At 41.8% G+C, this 13,259-nt stretch overlaps 1 protein-coding gene and 1 non-coding gene across 4 annotated transcripts; both read right to left on the reverse strand.

The window, feature by feature from the left end:
* Positions 1-1,630: 1,630 nt before the first annotated feature.
* LOC119315058 (transcription initiation factor TFIID subunit 6-like) lies at positions 1,631-8,452 on the reverse strand. 3 transcript variants are annotated; one of them, XM_037589738.1, is made up of 13 exons: positions 8,103-8,452; positions 6,797-6,883; positions 6,441-6,542; positions 6,245-6,353; positions 4,627-4,733; positions 4,393-4,530; positions 4,223-4,318; positions 3,982-4,106; positions 3,417-3,549; positions 3,206-3,334; positions 2,498-2,609; positions 1,919-2,305; positions 1,631-1,813 (listed from the first exon to the last, which is right to left on the reverse strand). In XM_037589738.1, exons 1-12 carry the CDS (start codon positions 8,226-8,228, stop codon positions 1,923-1,925), a joined length of 1,647 nt encoding a protein of 548 aa, XP_037445635.1. In that variant the 5' UTR covers positions 8,229-8,452; the 3' UTR covers positions 1,631-1,813; positions 1,919-1,922. The 3 variants fall into 3 exon arrangements, with proteins under 3 accessions (XP_037445635.1, XP_037445627.1, XP_037445640.1); XM_037589730.1 differs by having other exon boundaries at positions 1,631-2,305; XM_037589743.1 differs by having other exon boundaries at positions 1,631-2,305; positions 3,206-3,331; positions 8,103-8,450.
* A 2,834-nt stretch (positions 8,453-11,286) lies between these two features.
* On the reverse strand, positions 11,287-11,368 carry TRNAS-AGA. Its single transcript has one exon. It is a non-coding gene; the product is annotated as a tRNA-Ser (tRNA).
* Positions 11,369-13,259: the final 1,891 nt, after the last annotated feature.

Consider the following 13,259-nt stretch of genomic DNA (forward strand, 5'->3'; position numbering starts at 1 on the left):
GGTCTTATAATATTGTTTTGTTTTAATCTCCCATATCTAAGATATGTTGTTACATCAAGAAAAGTATATAGTCACGAAAAGTAGTAGCTTGGATTCCAGGCAAATGAGTTCGGCGTTGGTTGGATTAGTCCATCTCCATCCCCATCTTCAATAGGTGCATCTCTTTCACTCACCTTTCATGAGCACACACACGTGTAAATTATCATTGGCATGGTGCTCTAATACTGAGCTCAAAAGTGAAGACTTTGGCCGGCCTAGAATTACGTGGTCCAGATTTATGCCCAGCCTACTCGCTGTTTTATTAGTAATTCTAGGACCAGTCATTGCTCTTTTTTAGCGATATATCCGTTAGACGCGTGCATTCATATAACCACATGTTCTAACGCATTACTCATCTAATGACGAAGACATGGTTATCAATCTCATTTGGTTTTTCTCTATGTGGGAACAAGGGAACACATAATAGGTTGTGTGCATGAATTGCGACCAAGCTTGCGGAATGGTGATAGGCACTTGTTTATGTTTCTACTATGTCGGTATCATCGGACAATATCAGATGGATGTGCTTGTTTTGGTGATGTTTGATATTGCATTTGGATCAGGGGTCCCTCCATGGTAAGTAGGTAAACTACACGACTTTCTCCACTCGCCCCAGAATCAGAAAAATATTCGTCAGAAAATATCCCTGTCGTGTTGTCCCTTTTTTTCCTCTTTTCTTTTTTTGCATGTCGAAACGTGGCAACTTTTTTTTTTCTGATCCAACGGAATTAGCATGTCCGCAAAAGCATCCTCATCCTTGGTGACAATGAGAGGTAGACATGGACAGGTCTTATAGTAGTACTCTTTTCTTGTGTTCTCTTATTTATGGAACATGTTGTCACATGAAGAAATATCTAAGTTGGAGGTGACACGATATGGTCAATATTTCCTTCAAATTAAGTGTAGAAATCCTTCAAAGTTGCATGGAGTTTCATGTACCGACATCGAAACAATAAAAGGTGGAACACATTTTCCTACGAAGATGAAGCCGGAACCGAATAATGACACCCACCGCGAAGTAGTAGGTCGAAGTCCTCCGGCCGAGCGAGTTTGGCTTAGAGTGTAGGATTAGTCCATATATATCCATCTCCATCTCCATCTCCATCTCCGTCACCATCTTCGTCCCTCTGACCCCCGAGGAACAAACGAAGGAAAGGTGGGTGATGACTAGGTAGGTGAGCAATCTATTTTGTTGCCATCACACCCTCTTTTTCTATCACCACACGTCATGTTTGATGAAAGCATGCTAACCTATGTGTCGGTTTGTATGTATGTCCAGCAGAAGAAAGAAAAGCAACTCTTTTCTTTTCAATTTCAAAATGGAAAAGAAGGAATTCTTGCCATGTACTGCACTGCAAAAATGCACCCATCAGGCTTGGAATCTTCTGTTCTGGATTTATTTGGGCTAGGCCTGGGCCCGGGACTGGATTTAATTTGGGCTGGGCTGGGACGGGCCGCTTAAGTTCCTTGATGGCTGGGCTGAGATGATGCACGTTGCCTTTTTTCAGCCAACATAATTTGTGTTTCTAAAAAAGACATAATTTGTTTTTCTCAACAACAAACAAAGCAAACATAAATTGTAGGTTACACATAGAATAGAATAAAAAAATAGATGAACTAACTGGAGGACATAATAAAATGACTCGAAATCAGCAGTTACAAAAGAAAAAAGTAATATTACACTTGCAATTAGACCCTGAGCCACTAGTAAATTATACTTGCAATGTCAGCCACCTAGCATTACATCCCGAGATTTCTTCGTCGTCGACTGACGCTGTGTTTCAAGCAAGAAATCCCAGTAAGAGCTCACTAACAGTACAAGTGTACAACAATGAAGGTTACATTACATCCTCCCTCAGCCTATCAATGCATACATTACCTTTCTACAGGAAGACGGACAGCTCCGGTGGCTGGATGAAGGAGAAGATGGCCTCACCGAACACCTCGTGCAGCGACCCCAGGAGATGCCCGGCGTCTTGGTCCTCCTTCCAGGCCTGCCTCAGCACCGTGGAGACCCTTTGCGCGTGGTTGTTTCCCTGGTCTCTCCGGATCGCGCCTGCTGCTGTCATGCTTTCTACCTTCTGTCCGGAGGATGAGGCCTGCATCATGCTGGGGTTGGGTAGCTGGGCGGAGAACCCGTCCATGCTTCCTGGCATGTTTCCTGCCCCTGGAGCTGCTGAACCCATGGGACTCATCGATACGTCCGACGCCATCTTCTTCAGAGGTGGCTGAGATGCTGAGAGATCTGTACTAGACTTCCGTTTATCTGAGATTTGCGCAAGAACATTAATACCATTATTTTCGCATTTTAACAATTTTGACATTTTGAGTATAATGCATGCATCCAAGAACAAATGGTGTGTCCATCACAGGAATTGCAACCAATACTGCAATGCGACAACTTTTATTAGATTAATTAACAAGTGATGGATCTATTGTAAATATAATGAGCACTTACTTGGGTTGTTGGTTGCAACTCTGCTATTGCTCCTCAGAATCGGCCGAGCTGACGAAGAGAGCAAATTAGGAAATAACTTAAGCCGCTCATACAAGCATTTGCCTGCAGCACACTGAAAAAATGGATAGAGGAGTAAGCAACATAAATAGCCATTGGCAGGTGCAACCATAAGGTATAGTGAACATATACTGGTAAGTAGCTAAAAAATCAGGAGTTGGGGCACAGGCAGTAAAAATGAAAGGTTTTCTCTTTACTAGCCCACAGTCCCACACCACATGTAACACAAAACCCTATCTCTATTCAATCTCATTACTCCTGATGAGATCTGACAAGAGAGGCCCCATGTCAATTGACTGGTGGACCTAAGCCTTCTCAACTTTTCTATCTGCCTGGCACCATATTCAGTACCATCTTGCACCTTGTGTTAACTTTTTTTGTCTAAGTAGGTGTGGGTCAGTGCAAAAAAATGAAATCAAACTTGTCCCTGAAATGCACCATATTCAGTAGCATCTCACACTTCTCTTGTGGATGACAGGGGGGCCACAACAACTGACATATGGGTCCTACATCCTATCCCAGCTGTCATACCCTGTTTGGTGGAATAAGATAGTGCAGGTCTGTGGTTTTGTGTTAACTGTTTTTGTTGAAGTAGGTGTGGGTCAGTGCAAAATCAAAAAATCAAACTTGTTTCTGAACTACAGAACTAACCAGCAGGGCACCATAAACACGCCATGCTTCCTTTCGTTTCATTTCATTTGATTGCTTCTCAAGTTGTAATTCAGGATCCAAAAGTTGCATGTACGTCTGGAGGTTGGGCAAAAGCAGAAGCCTAATCTGCTAATCAACAAAAATTGTCAGTGAATAATATTTCAATATTGCTCTGAAGTTTTCACCTAACTGAAGATTGAACAGGGCCTACCGCACTGGGCCCCAATGCAGATATCCCTTGAACAGCACCATAATGTTGCGTCAATGCTTTATGAGGGTCAAGAAATGCGTGGACCAGTGTCTTTGTTAACCGGATTTGGAGATTGTGATACACATGACCATACCTACGCAAAAAATTCAAGTTAACTGAGAGCAACGGAAAATGCACCAATGTTAAATCTAGTAAAATTTTGCCATATACGTGGCCTAGAGAAATCTGTGAACAATATAACAGTTGATTTAGTAAATACACAGAATGACTACAACCATAGCTTATGTAGCAGGATCATGCATTAAGGAAGTGGTTTAACTTTTGATATTTAAGTGGTAAATTAACTGACAGCAAGCGTTCATGTCTCTTTGAAGATAACACAAACTTAAGATGGCCCCAAGAAGAAATAAAAAACATTTGATGGAGGAATGGTAGGGAATGGAGGTAGAACCTCTACTGATTTACCACCAAGCTGCCCTCATACTTAGCACAGAATACTACATCATACTTTAAAGAAGTTGCATATACATTCCAAATAATCTTGAGAATCTCAGGATACACTCACCTCCGACATACTGAAGCAACCAAATTGGCAGAGAAGTCTCTAAGCTCCCAATGGTTGTCTGAAAGCCTGTGCCCAAGCCTTTTCGCGACGATGCAAGTGATCATTGATGGCATCAACTGATGCAACTGGCAATAAACAAGTGTTGCCATTTTAGAAGTAATATGCTGAAAACAGAACTATCCAACGCTTTAACGAAACAACTAGCAGGCAAAGTATCAACACTTGATGGTCAACCACTTACATATGGTTCAATATGAATGTGAGGATTACGGAGAAGGCTTTGGACAACACGCATGAGAGCAAATAGGACAGGAAGGTCGGCCAAACTCCTGGTAACCTGAAATTTATGCAGATGTGCAGTTTAAGGTAATGCCCAGTTCAGCCACGTAGCTACGAAAGTAAGATTACTACCTCATCTGCAATGAAGTACGAAAAGTAAGGAACCAACGGGTGAAGGCCTGAGTCTTTAGACAAGCTCACTAATGCTTCTCTAAAAACTGGGGTGCTTGATCTACTCATAGTAAGCTCTGCTATTTTATCGAAGTACATCTGCAAAGTCAACAAGTAAAGAGGAATATAAATTTCTCATAAAGATCTAAATTAAAAGATAGTTATATACTTGTATACATTTCATAATCACAATACCTGGAGTTCTCTAGATAATATATGCTTAACAGGAAGCTTGATGTCAACTGGTAGTCCATCATCCTTCGCATGCTCTGTCCTTTTATTTTCAGTTGGTGCTGAAATTGCTGGTGTAAAATATTGGTGTCAGAGAGCATAGAACAAATACAGGTAAAAAGTTAAACAATACGACATGGATATAAACAAACACGCTATGGACCTATGGACTGTTGCTAGCAACTGTGCATTGATTTAATCAAGCATGGACCTATGGACTGTTGATACATGCCATAGAGGGAAATCCATTTTCACCTGTCTAACTCACCCCCTGAAGGGGAGCCTTGGCGCAGTGGTAAAGCTGCTGCCTTGTGACCATGAGGTCATGGGTTCAAGTCCTGGAAACAGCCTCTTACAGAAATGTAGGGAAAGGCTGCGTACTATAGACCCAAAGTGGTCGGGCCCTTCCCTGTACCCTGCGCAAGCGGGAGCTACATGCACCAGGTTGCCCTTTTAACTCACCCCCTGAACTCTAAACCGAACTCTAAACCGAACACAACACATCCGAACTATTTCCTAGCAACTGTGCATTGATTTAATGAAGCATGGACCTATGGACTGTTAATATATGCCACAGAGGGAAATCCATTTTCACCTGTCTAACTCAACACCTGAACTCTAAACCGAACACAACACATCCTCAACTGCCAAAACCTAACAAATTACCCCATAGAAAATTACATTCTGATTTTGCACTGACATTACAACTACTTTAGGTGGTTTCAGCACACAATTTTGCGCGACCTACATTCATATAAGATGGCTTCCCCTCTCTCCCTGCTTCCCTCCTGGACTGCCCTCAAAGCACAGCACCTGAGCTCCTCCGCGCCCAATGCCAGCAGGGGCGAAGTGCTCTATTTAAACCTGCTCAATAAAAACCTAGATGCAGCAGCACCAACCACTTGCCCTCCTCACTGGTGGCGCTAGCTCTGGTGCCGCTCCAACCTCCAGAACAATGATCACCGCAATGGTCCGCATGAATGGGGGAATGACGATAAAGGGTCTCCCATATGAATGGGGGAATGGAGAGGGAGAGAGGTGGAGTTGAAACTTGGAAAATTTTGATTTGTTGATTCTGGGGAGATTATTTGTTGATTTGATGGCTTTTGGTTTTTAAGTCCAGGGGTTAAGTTAGACTGGCAATAATTGAGGGGTGTAAAATGGATTTTTCCACTTCATAGCTGATCTATCTCTCATCCTCTCTGGAAATTTTGAAAAGAAAAAAATACATTGCATGGGAGATAACAATATTACTAAAACCTGTGGAGATGCTAAAATAAGAAGTACTCCCTCCGTTCCAGAATATAAGGTGTATTGGTTTCCGTGCAAGTCAACCATTTGAAAGTTTGACCAAGATTATAGAACAAAATAGAAACATCTGTAATACCTAATAGATAAAATATGAAACTACCTTTCATGATCGATCAAATGATATAAATTTCATATTGTGAATATTGATATATTTTTCTAAAAACTTGGTCAAACTTGCACTCATTTGACTTTTGAAAAAACAAATACACCTTATATAAAGGAACGGAGGGAGTAAGATTTAGACATTTTTATGAATAGTATAGGAGCTAACCATCGATAGGAGGATTCTCTGGAATAGCAGGTTGGACGCCCTCAATCGCTAGCCAATGAGCAACAACTGCTGTGTCGAGTGGAGCTTTCGGTAGAGGAGCTTCGATAATCTGCATGACACCAACACAGCAGACACATTTCCAATTGAGTATCACGAGTCTAAACTTATTTGATTCATTCATCAATATAATGCTTACCTCTTTGAAGTCTACCTCCCTGTCATCGATATAGAAGAGATCTTTATGGCCCACAGCTCTCTTAAACCGCAAGGGGTCACCAGATGCAAATCCATATACAGGCTGAGTAAAGATCCAAAGCAATAGAACACATGGCGTCAGCTAGAACATCTAAACTTCTTATGTGTTCTTGCATCAGCTAGACTCCTAGAAAAATACTGACCAGGATTCCAGAAAGAAATCCAAGGAAAATGTACCAAGATCACTTAGCTATCCAAGTCACACATTCAACGCATACAAATGCATACTGTATCCAGTTATCCACAAATCTGTGGATTCGTATCACCCAAAAAAATTATTGTCGGAAGGGAAGGCACCTCAACATTCCTTAGGCTCAGAGCACTGTCAACATCATCCGCAGTCAGAACTGTCCTCTTTGCATGCCGCATACACTTGATAGCCTCCTGGAACAGTGCACAGAAAACTGAAATTAACATAACAGGATACCAAGGAGCAAATGAACATGTGAGCTACAATAGGGCAAGAATAGCATACGTTTTCAGGATTTCATAAGAACTTCTCAAGTGATGAAATTAGCAGTAGTGGAGATGAAGAGAACTACATATAATCATACATAACTAAACAGCTAGTTCCCCAATATGCGCAATTTTTCGGACTCCTCACTCAGCCAGCCATGTCTTCAACTATATACCCACGGTTCATTTTTTATCAGCTCTCATTAACGACCATTGGGTTTGGTGGCATACTACAGCCAGATTATCCCCAACCTTCTAACCTACACTTCCAATCTCCACGCGTTCTCCTGCCTAATCTCCAACTTCCTCATCCCTACCTCCACCCATGCCGACCATCATGACTTCACAAGCCTTGCCACCATTACTGGCAGACATGAAGCTGCCATCGCCCCTTCCTACCCAAATCAAGCAGCACCTCCCCTATGATGCCTCCAAGGAGATGACTTTTTTTTTAGAGTCTCCAAGGAGATGACTTGCGAAGAAATGTGCATCCAATATGTTACAGATTGCTACATTAGCCGATTGTTCTCTTTGTTTTCACCGAATATGTCATTGAAGCATTGCTATGACAAGGCACAAATTACTGAGTTAAGGATTTATGTGGGCCTGCCATGTACTTTCATAATATATTCTTACTTTCGGTTAGCGGATTGTTAATGGTGTTTTATGCTCATGGATAAAGATGTCGTCAGCTCTGGGCTGAGGTCAAAATATTCAGAAAGTGGTGTACTCTGGATGCCTTAACTCGTCCATGAGTTGACCATCATCATGTCGAACTTCCAAGAGAGTGCTACCTATATAGGCACTATTCATCAAGTTTGATCTTTGTTTGCTGTGGTTACTGCTTATAATGCCACGGAAACCTCCATTCTACATAACAAAGAAGTGCTCAATATTTTCATATGTGCCATCAAACGTTTGATGGCCACCTTCAATTTCTTATACAGAAATGTGCATAACATTTTCACGGGTGCCATCAAACGTCAATTGCCGTCAGATTCAACAGATTGCCACATGAAAATGCCAGGTTCCAACATTGTTTTTTATCTGGGAATTCGATTCCCTATCAAGGCTGCTGCATAATCACTGGTCACTATTCAAATTCAACTCCTGCATATGACCATGAGCGGGAGGGGAATGGGCGGACCTGCATGATCTCCCGGAGGCGGTACTCGACGTCGGGGGCGAGGGCGGCGGAGACATCGGCGGGGAGGGAGGGGATGCCGATGCTCTGCGCAATCACCTCGATCGTCTCCTTGGGGACGATGCTCATCGCGCCTCCTCCTCGCTCCCCCGGCTGCCCGTAAACCCTAGCCCCGCTCGGATCTCGCGGGGGAAAGACCCGGGCGGAGGGGGGGGGAGTCGCCGGCCGGCGGCCGGATGCGGGAGAGCGGGCACGCTGGGATCTGCGGCGGGGCGCTGGTCCAGGGGATCGTCGGCGACGGCGGCGGCGGCGGTGGCGCCTGGCTAGGTCGCGAGCGGGGCGGGGGCGAGCGAGTTGGGTCGGGAGGGGAGGAGGGTTAAGCCCTGGCTGACTGCTGACTGTGCTTGCTGACTGCTGACTGTGCTTGCTGACATGGAGAGAGTGGTGACTTGGCGCTGATGAGTTGGCATCCACGCGGGCAAAACCGGGTTCAAGTTTTTTTTTTAACCTCAGGCATGTTGGGCAACGAACCTCCGGCCTGGCGATTATGAGTTCGACCAGGCGTTTGACAACTAGCTCCACTTCGTCGAGGCCTTAGACACGGCCTAGGGCGGCCATGGGTGTGCATGGTGACATGGACAAGGGAAATATGGTTGGAGGTGCTCGTCTTTCGTTGTCCAGGCTCTGGCGTGCAGCACCAGCGCCGAAGACATGTCTCTTGCTAGATCTTTTATCGTGAGGGAAGCATTGCCGAAGACTATGGGACAAAGGTGGCTGGCGGCGGGGTGAGGCGGGAGCGGGGAGATGTTGGAGATGGGACATATGTGATAATAGTGTGAGGCAAAACCCTAGTGATCTGGTCACCACATATTGCGTACTAAGAGGGCTCTGAAGGCCTATGTGCTTACAAGCAGACCGGTTTCCACTCAGAGGCATGTGTTGGGGAATGTGGTACAAAAAAAATACTGCACTAAGGTACACGCCCAGAATCAGAATAAATATGTCATAGGGTAGAACGATGCACCAGGGAGGGGTTCCTCCCAACCCTAGTCGCCCCCATCTGTTTGGCCCCCAGTTACAAGGAGGGGGGTCGCATCACTTATGGGCCCATTTGGTCCAAGAGGTTGCCATCCCTTGAGTCAGCCACATGGATGGACATGGTTACATATATTTATATTACTACTAATATGTAGTCCATGAGGTGGACATCTTATCAATGACGTTAATGAAGACCGGAGTTGAGTTCTCTCACCCCCTCCGCAGAGTGCCAAAGAAGCAATCTGCAAGAGCTTCGCCTTGGACCGCAAAACATCACTCTCAGAAGTTTATATCCACCCTACTTTTCTTGATTTTTTATGAGTTCGGGGAGGCTCCTTCAACTTCCAATATAAAATATGCAACACCGCCCTTTTGCAAATTATAAGTGGGTTAGCCCAAAAACTGTATAAAAATATTAAAAAGAATGTAGAAAGAAGGTAACTAAAATCAAAATGAATAGATACGTTTAGGACTTTTTAGAGTCCTTCTATATAGCATAAATACAAAATTCCATGATTGTACTTGTTTTCGCAAGTTTGTAAGTGGGTTAGCCCAAAAATTGTACAAAATTCCAGGCAAAATACGTTACTAATTTCTTTTCGCAAGTTTGGAAGATAGTAAATTATAAGCTTCTATCATGCAACACAAAAAAAAAAGCAAAGTACATTTCTGAAAGTTTGGAATGGATTAAATTCTTGCCTGGTCGGTATACAGAAGTCTCGGGCAAAGTAATTCCTTTCTTACAAGTTTGGAAAATAGTAAATGGGTGTCTGGTTGATATGCAAAAGTCCGGGTCAAAATAAGTAACTTATTCCTTTTCATAAGTTTGGAAGATGGTAAATTCTTGTGGTTGATGTACATAATTTAAGGGCAAAGTAAGTGACTTATTCCTTTTTGTAAGTTTGGAATATGGTAAATTCTTGTGGTTGATCTACAGAATTTAGGGGCAAAGTAAGTGGCTCATTTATTTTTTTTTGCAAGTTTGGAAAATAGTAAATTATTGTCTGGTTGGTAACTTGGTATGCTAGCAGAAGTCCAGGGCAAAGTAAGTAGTACATTATTGTCTGGTTGATATCTAGGGGCAAAGTAAGTAACTTATTTCTTCTTGCAAGTTTGGAAGATAGTAAATTCTTACTTGCTATTATCCAAAAAATAGGGAACAAAACAAGTGACTCCTTTCTTTTTTCACAAGTTTGGAAGGTAGTACATTCTTTCCTAACATATACTATTACGCTTCGAACACACGCATGAAAAATGTGATTACCTTTCGGTTGGGTCGGAGCAACTTCCTTGGCGGCTGATGTGGCCCACCATGGCCTTACAAACAAATATGAAATGCGGTCGACGAGATTGCTCGATAGAGTAGTACTACCTCCGTCCCGGTGTATAAGTCATTCGCGTAGTTCTAGGTCGATAATTTAACTATCTAAATATGTATTATATGTGACAAAAAATATATATTTAGAAACTACATCCGTGTGGAAATCTAGTGGTATACTTTTCATGACATATAACACATATTTAATTCCTCAAATCGATGACCTAGAACTACGCGAATGACTTATACACCCGGACGGAGGGAGTAACTGAACCAATGAATAGTAGAGCGCATTTTCCATCTGGTGGGCGGGAAGGCGGAATGGGAGAACACATGGGCACAAAAAAAAGTTATTATTTTGTCTTAGGGTGTATGATTAGTTTGTCTATGTCTATCATCGTTGTCATCGTCTTTATCTTCATGTCTCTCCAAAACAAAGAAAAGGATAGATAAAAAAAACAAGTGCTTCATCACTCAGAAAGTCTGTGACGATTTTTACCCGTTTTTTCTAAATTAACTGGACAACTTTTTTTTTTACAGATTAGGCAAATCTTTTGCCTCAGTTTTAACAAAAACGTAGACCTAAGTGACATATAGTGATAAGAAAAATAGGATGGAGTTTTGGAAATAAAACAGAGTAATAGCCTTTTACTCCCCCAAAAACAATTTTTTTTTAGACAAAGAAATGTGAACAAAGGCACACACAACCGAGAATATGCAGCGAATAACTGTTGCCTTTATTCTACAGTACGGAAAATAAATTAATTGGCGGATGCTTTGGCCCGTCATCGCCAAAAAAAAAAGAATGGAAAATAAAACGAAAAAAAGAGGCGTGGTCGGCAGGATTCGAACCTGCGCGGGCAGAGCCCACATGATTTCTAGTCATGCCCGATAACCACTCCGGCACGACCACCTTTGATGCAACTTTTCCTTCTGAATACATACATTTCTTGTTGTAGGAAAACAGAGCATAATGTTATCCACATACTGACATGACGGTACTGAAGATTTCAACTGTCAAACTAAACTAAGCGAGACACATTTGGCTTCACTAGCTAGCTACCGTTTTTTAGTGCAAATGTGTTCTTTCATTTTGGTTTCCCGCCTGTTGTAGGAGAATGCCTTTCCGTAGTCCAGTATTTTTCTTTTTGATAAACTCCGTAGTCCAGTAATTATCCAAATAAGTGATAACCCCCAAGTATTGTTTGTCATGTAAGGCTTGAGAGGTATATGAAACACGTCACACTTTGGAGGATCTCTACGTTCAGTTTCACGCGCAACAAAAATTACAATTATATACGATGACTGACTAGGCAGGTAAGTACTCCATTTTGTTTCCATGTAATCCTTTTTATCGCCACTCGTTCACACTCCACATAGGGCTTCAACGTCTGTCATATTACATTGTTATTCTCACCGCATGTCATTTTGTCGATGCAATTGCATATCGTAAGCGTGATAATTAATGTACACATTAATTGGTATACAAAAGCTAGGAGCAAAGTGAGTAAATTCTTTCTTTCTGTGATTACATATGTGATGATGGGTATGCACAATTTCCTTGCTGGCTGGTGTAGCCCATCACGGCCTTCAAATCAAGACGAAACATGGTTGTCGGCATTAAAATCTAGTGGTTGTTTGGTAGAGAGTAGTAACTAACCCGAAAAAGGCCAGAGTGCACTTTCCCGCTACATGTGTGAAGCCGAAATGGAAGAACATGTGCGCACCAAAAAATAGTAGGCAATGACATGTAATCCATCCAAACGATTTTGGTATATAGTGTAGGATTAACTGATCCATATATATCTTCGTATCCTTTGTCATCTTAATCTTCATGGGTCGAGGCAAAACATGGATGATGACTATGTAGTCATCATCTTTATCTCCTGGCTCCATGAAACAAAAAAAGATAAGGAATAGATAGATGATGACAATGCAAGCTAGTACTCTGTTTTGTTTCTTTCATAATAATTTATCATCATCACACACACACCCCCCCCATCTAAGTTATTTGTTATCTGAGGGCAGTCATTACTTGTTCCAAATATAGTTTTGTATGTTACTCTTGTCTTGTACGAAGGCTATTGTTTGGTTTGTTTCTATCATATTTTCCTTATCATCACACGTCACACATGTTGCTACTCTTTTTTTAGTTTGTTTCCATTATGATGTTTTCTATTATACATGCAACATACTACTCAAAAATTATGATTTGTGGTGAGTAATAATGTATACGGGCAATGGCGAAAAGTTATGTTTCTATTATTACTTTGAAGTACTAGCCTTCCCCAAGAAGCAAGTAATAATGTATGTGGGATGTGTGGTGATAAAAAATATAATGAAATGAAACTCAGTATGTAGTAAGTAATTGTCGCCTCGTACTACACTGCAAGATGCCCATGGAAATTATGATTTGATTTTGGCCGGGCCTTCGCAAAATCCTTGGTGGTCGCAATTTAGTTTTGACTTACACAAAAAACCTTGGTTCGTGTGGCCCATCATACTTTCAAAACAAAAAAAAAGATTGAAAACTATTTTCAGATATACTAGGTGCAAACTTAAACAATCTCAACTAAAAAACTATAACTTTTTACTTGATGTGAAGAAAAATAAATATATTCTGCATGGAGATTAACAACCACCCACTCGATAGTTTTGGGGTTTTAACTGGAAAAAATCAAACACAAATAACATTTGAATGACATAATTGTGGCTTTCCAATCCACAACCACAATCTCCATCTCACACACATCAATTATTTGTTTAGATAAATAAAAAAATTCAACTCAAAACACCCAAATTTG

This window comes from Triticum dicoccoides, chromosome 1B (genome assembly GCF_002162155.2).
Source record: "Triticum dicoccoides isolate Atlit2015 ecotype Zavitan chromosome 1B, WEW_v2.0, whole genome shotgun sequence".
Classification (NCBI taxonomy): domain Eukaryota; kingdom Viridiplantae; phylum Streptophyta; class Magnoliopsida; order Poales; family Poaceae; genus Triticum; species Triticum dicoccoides.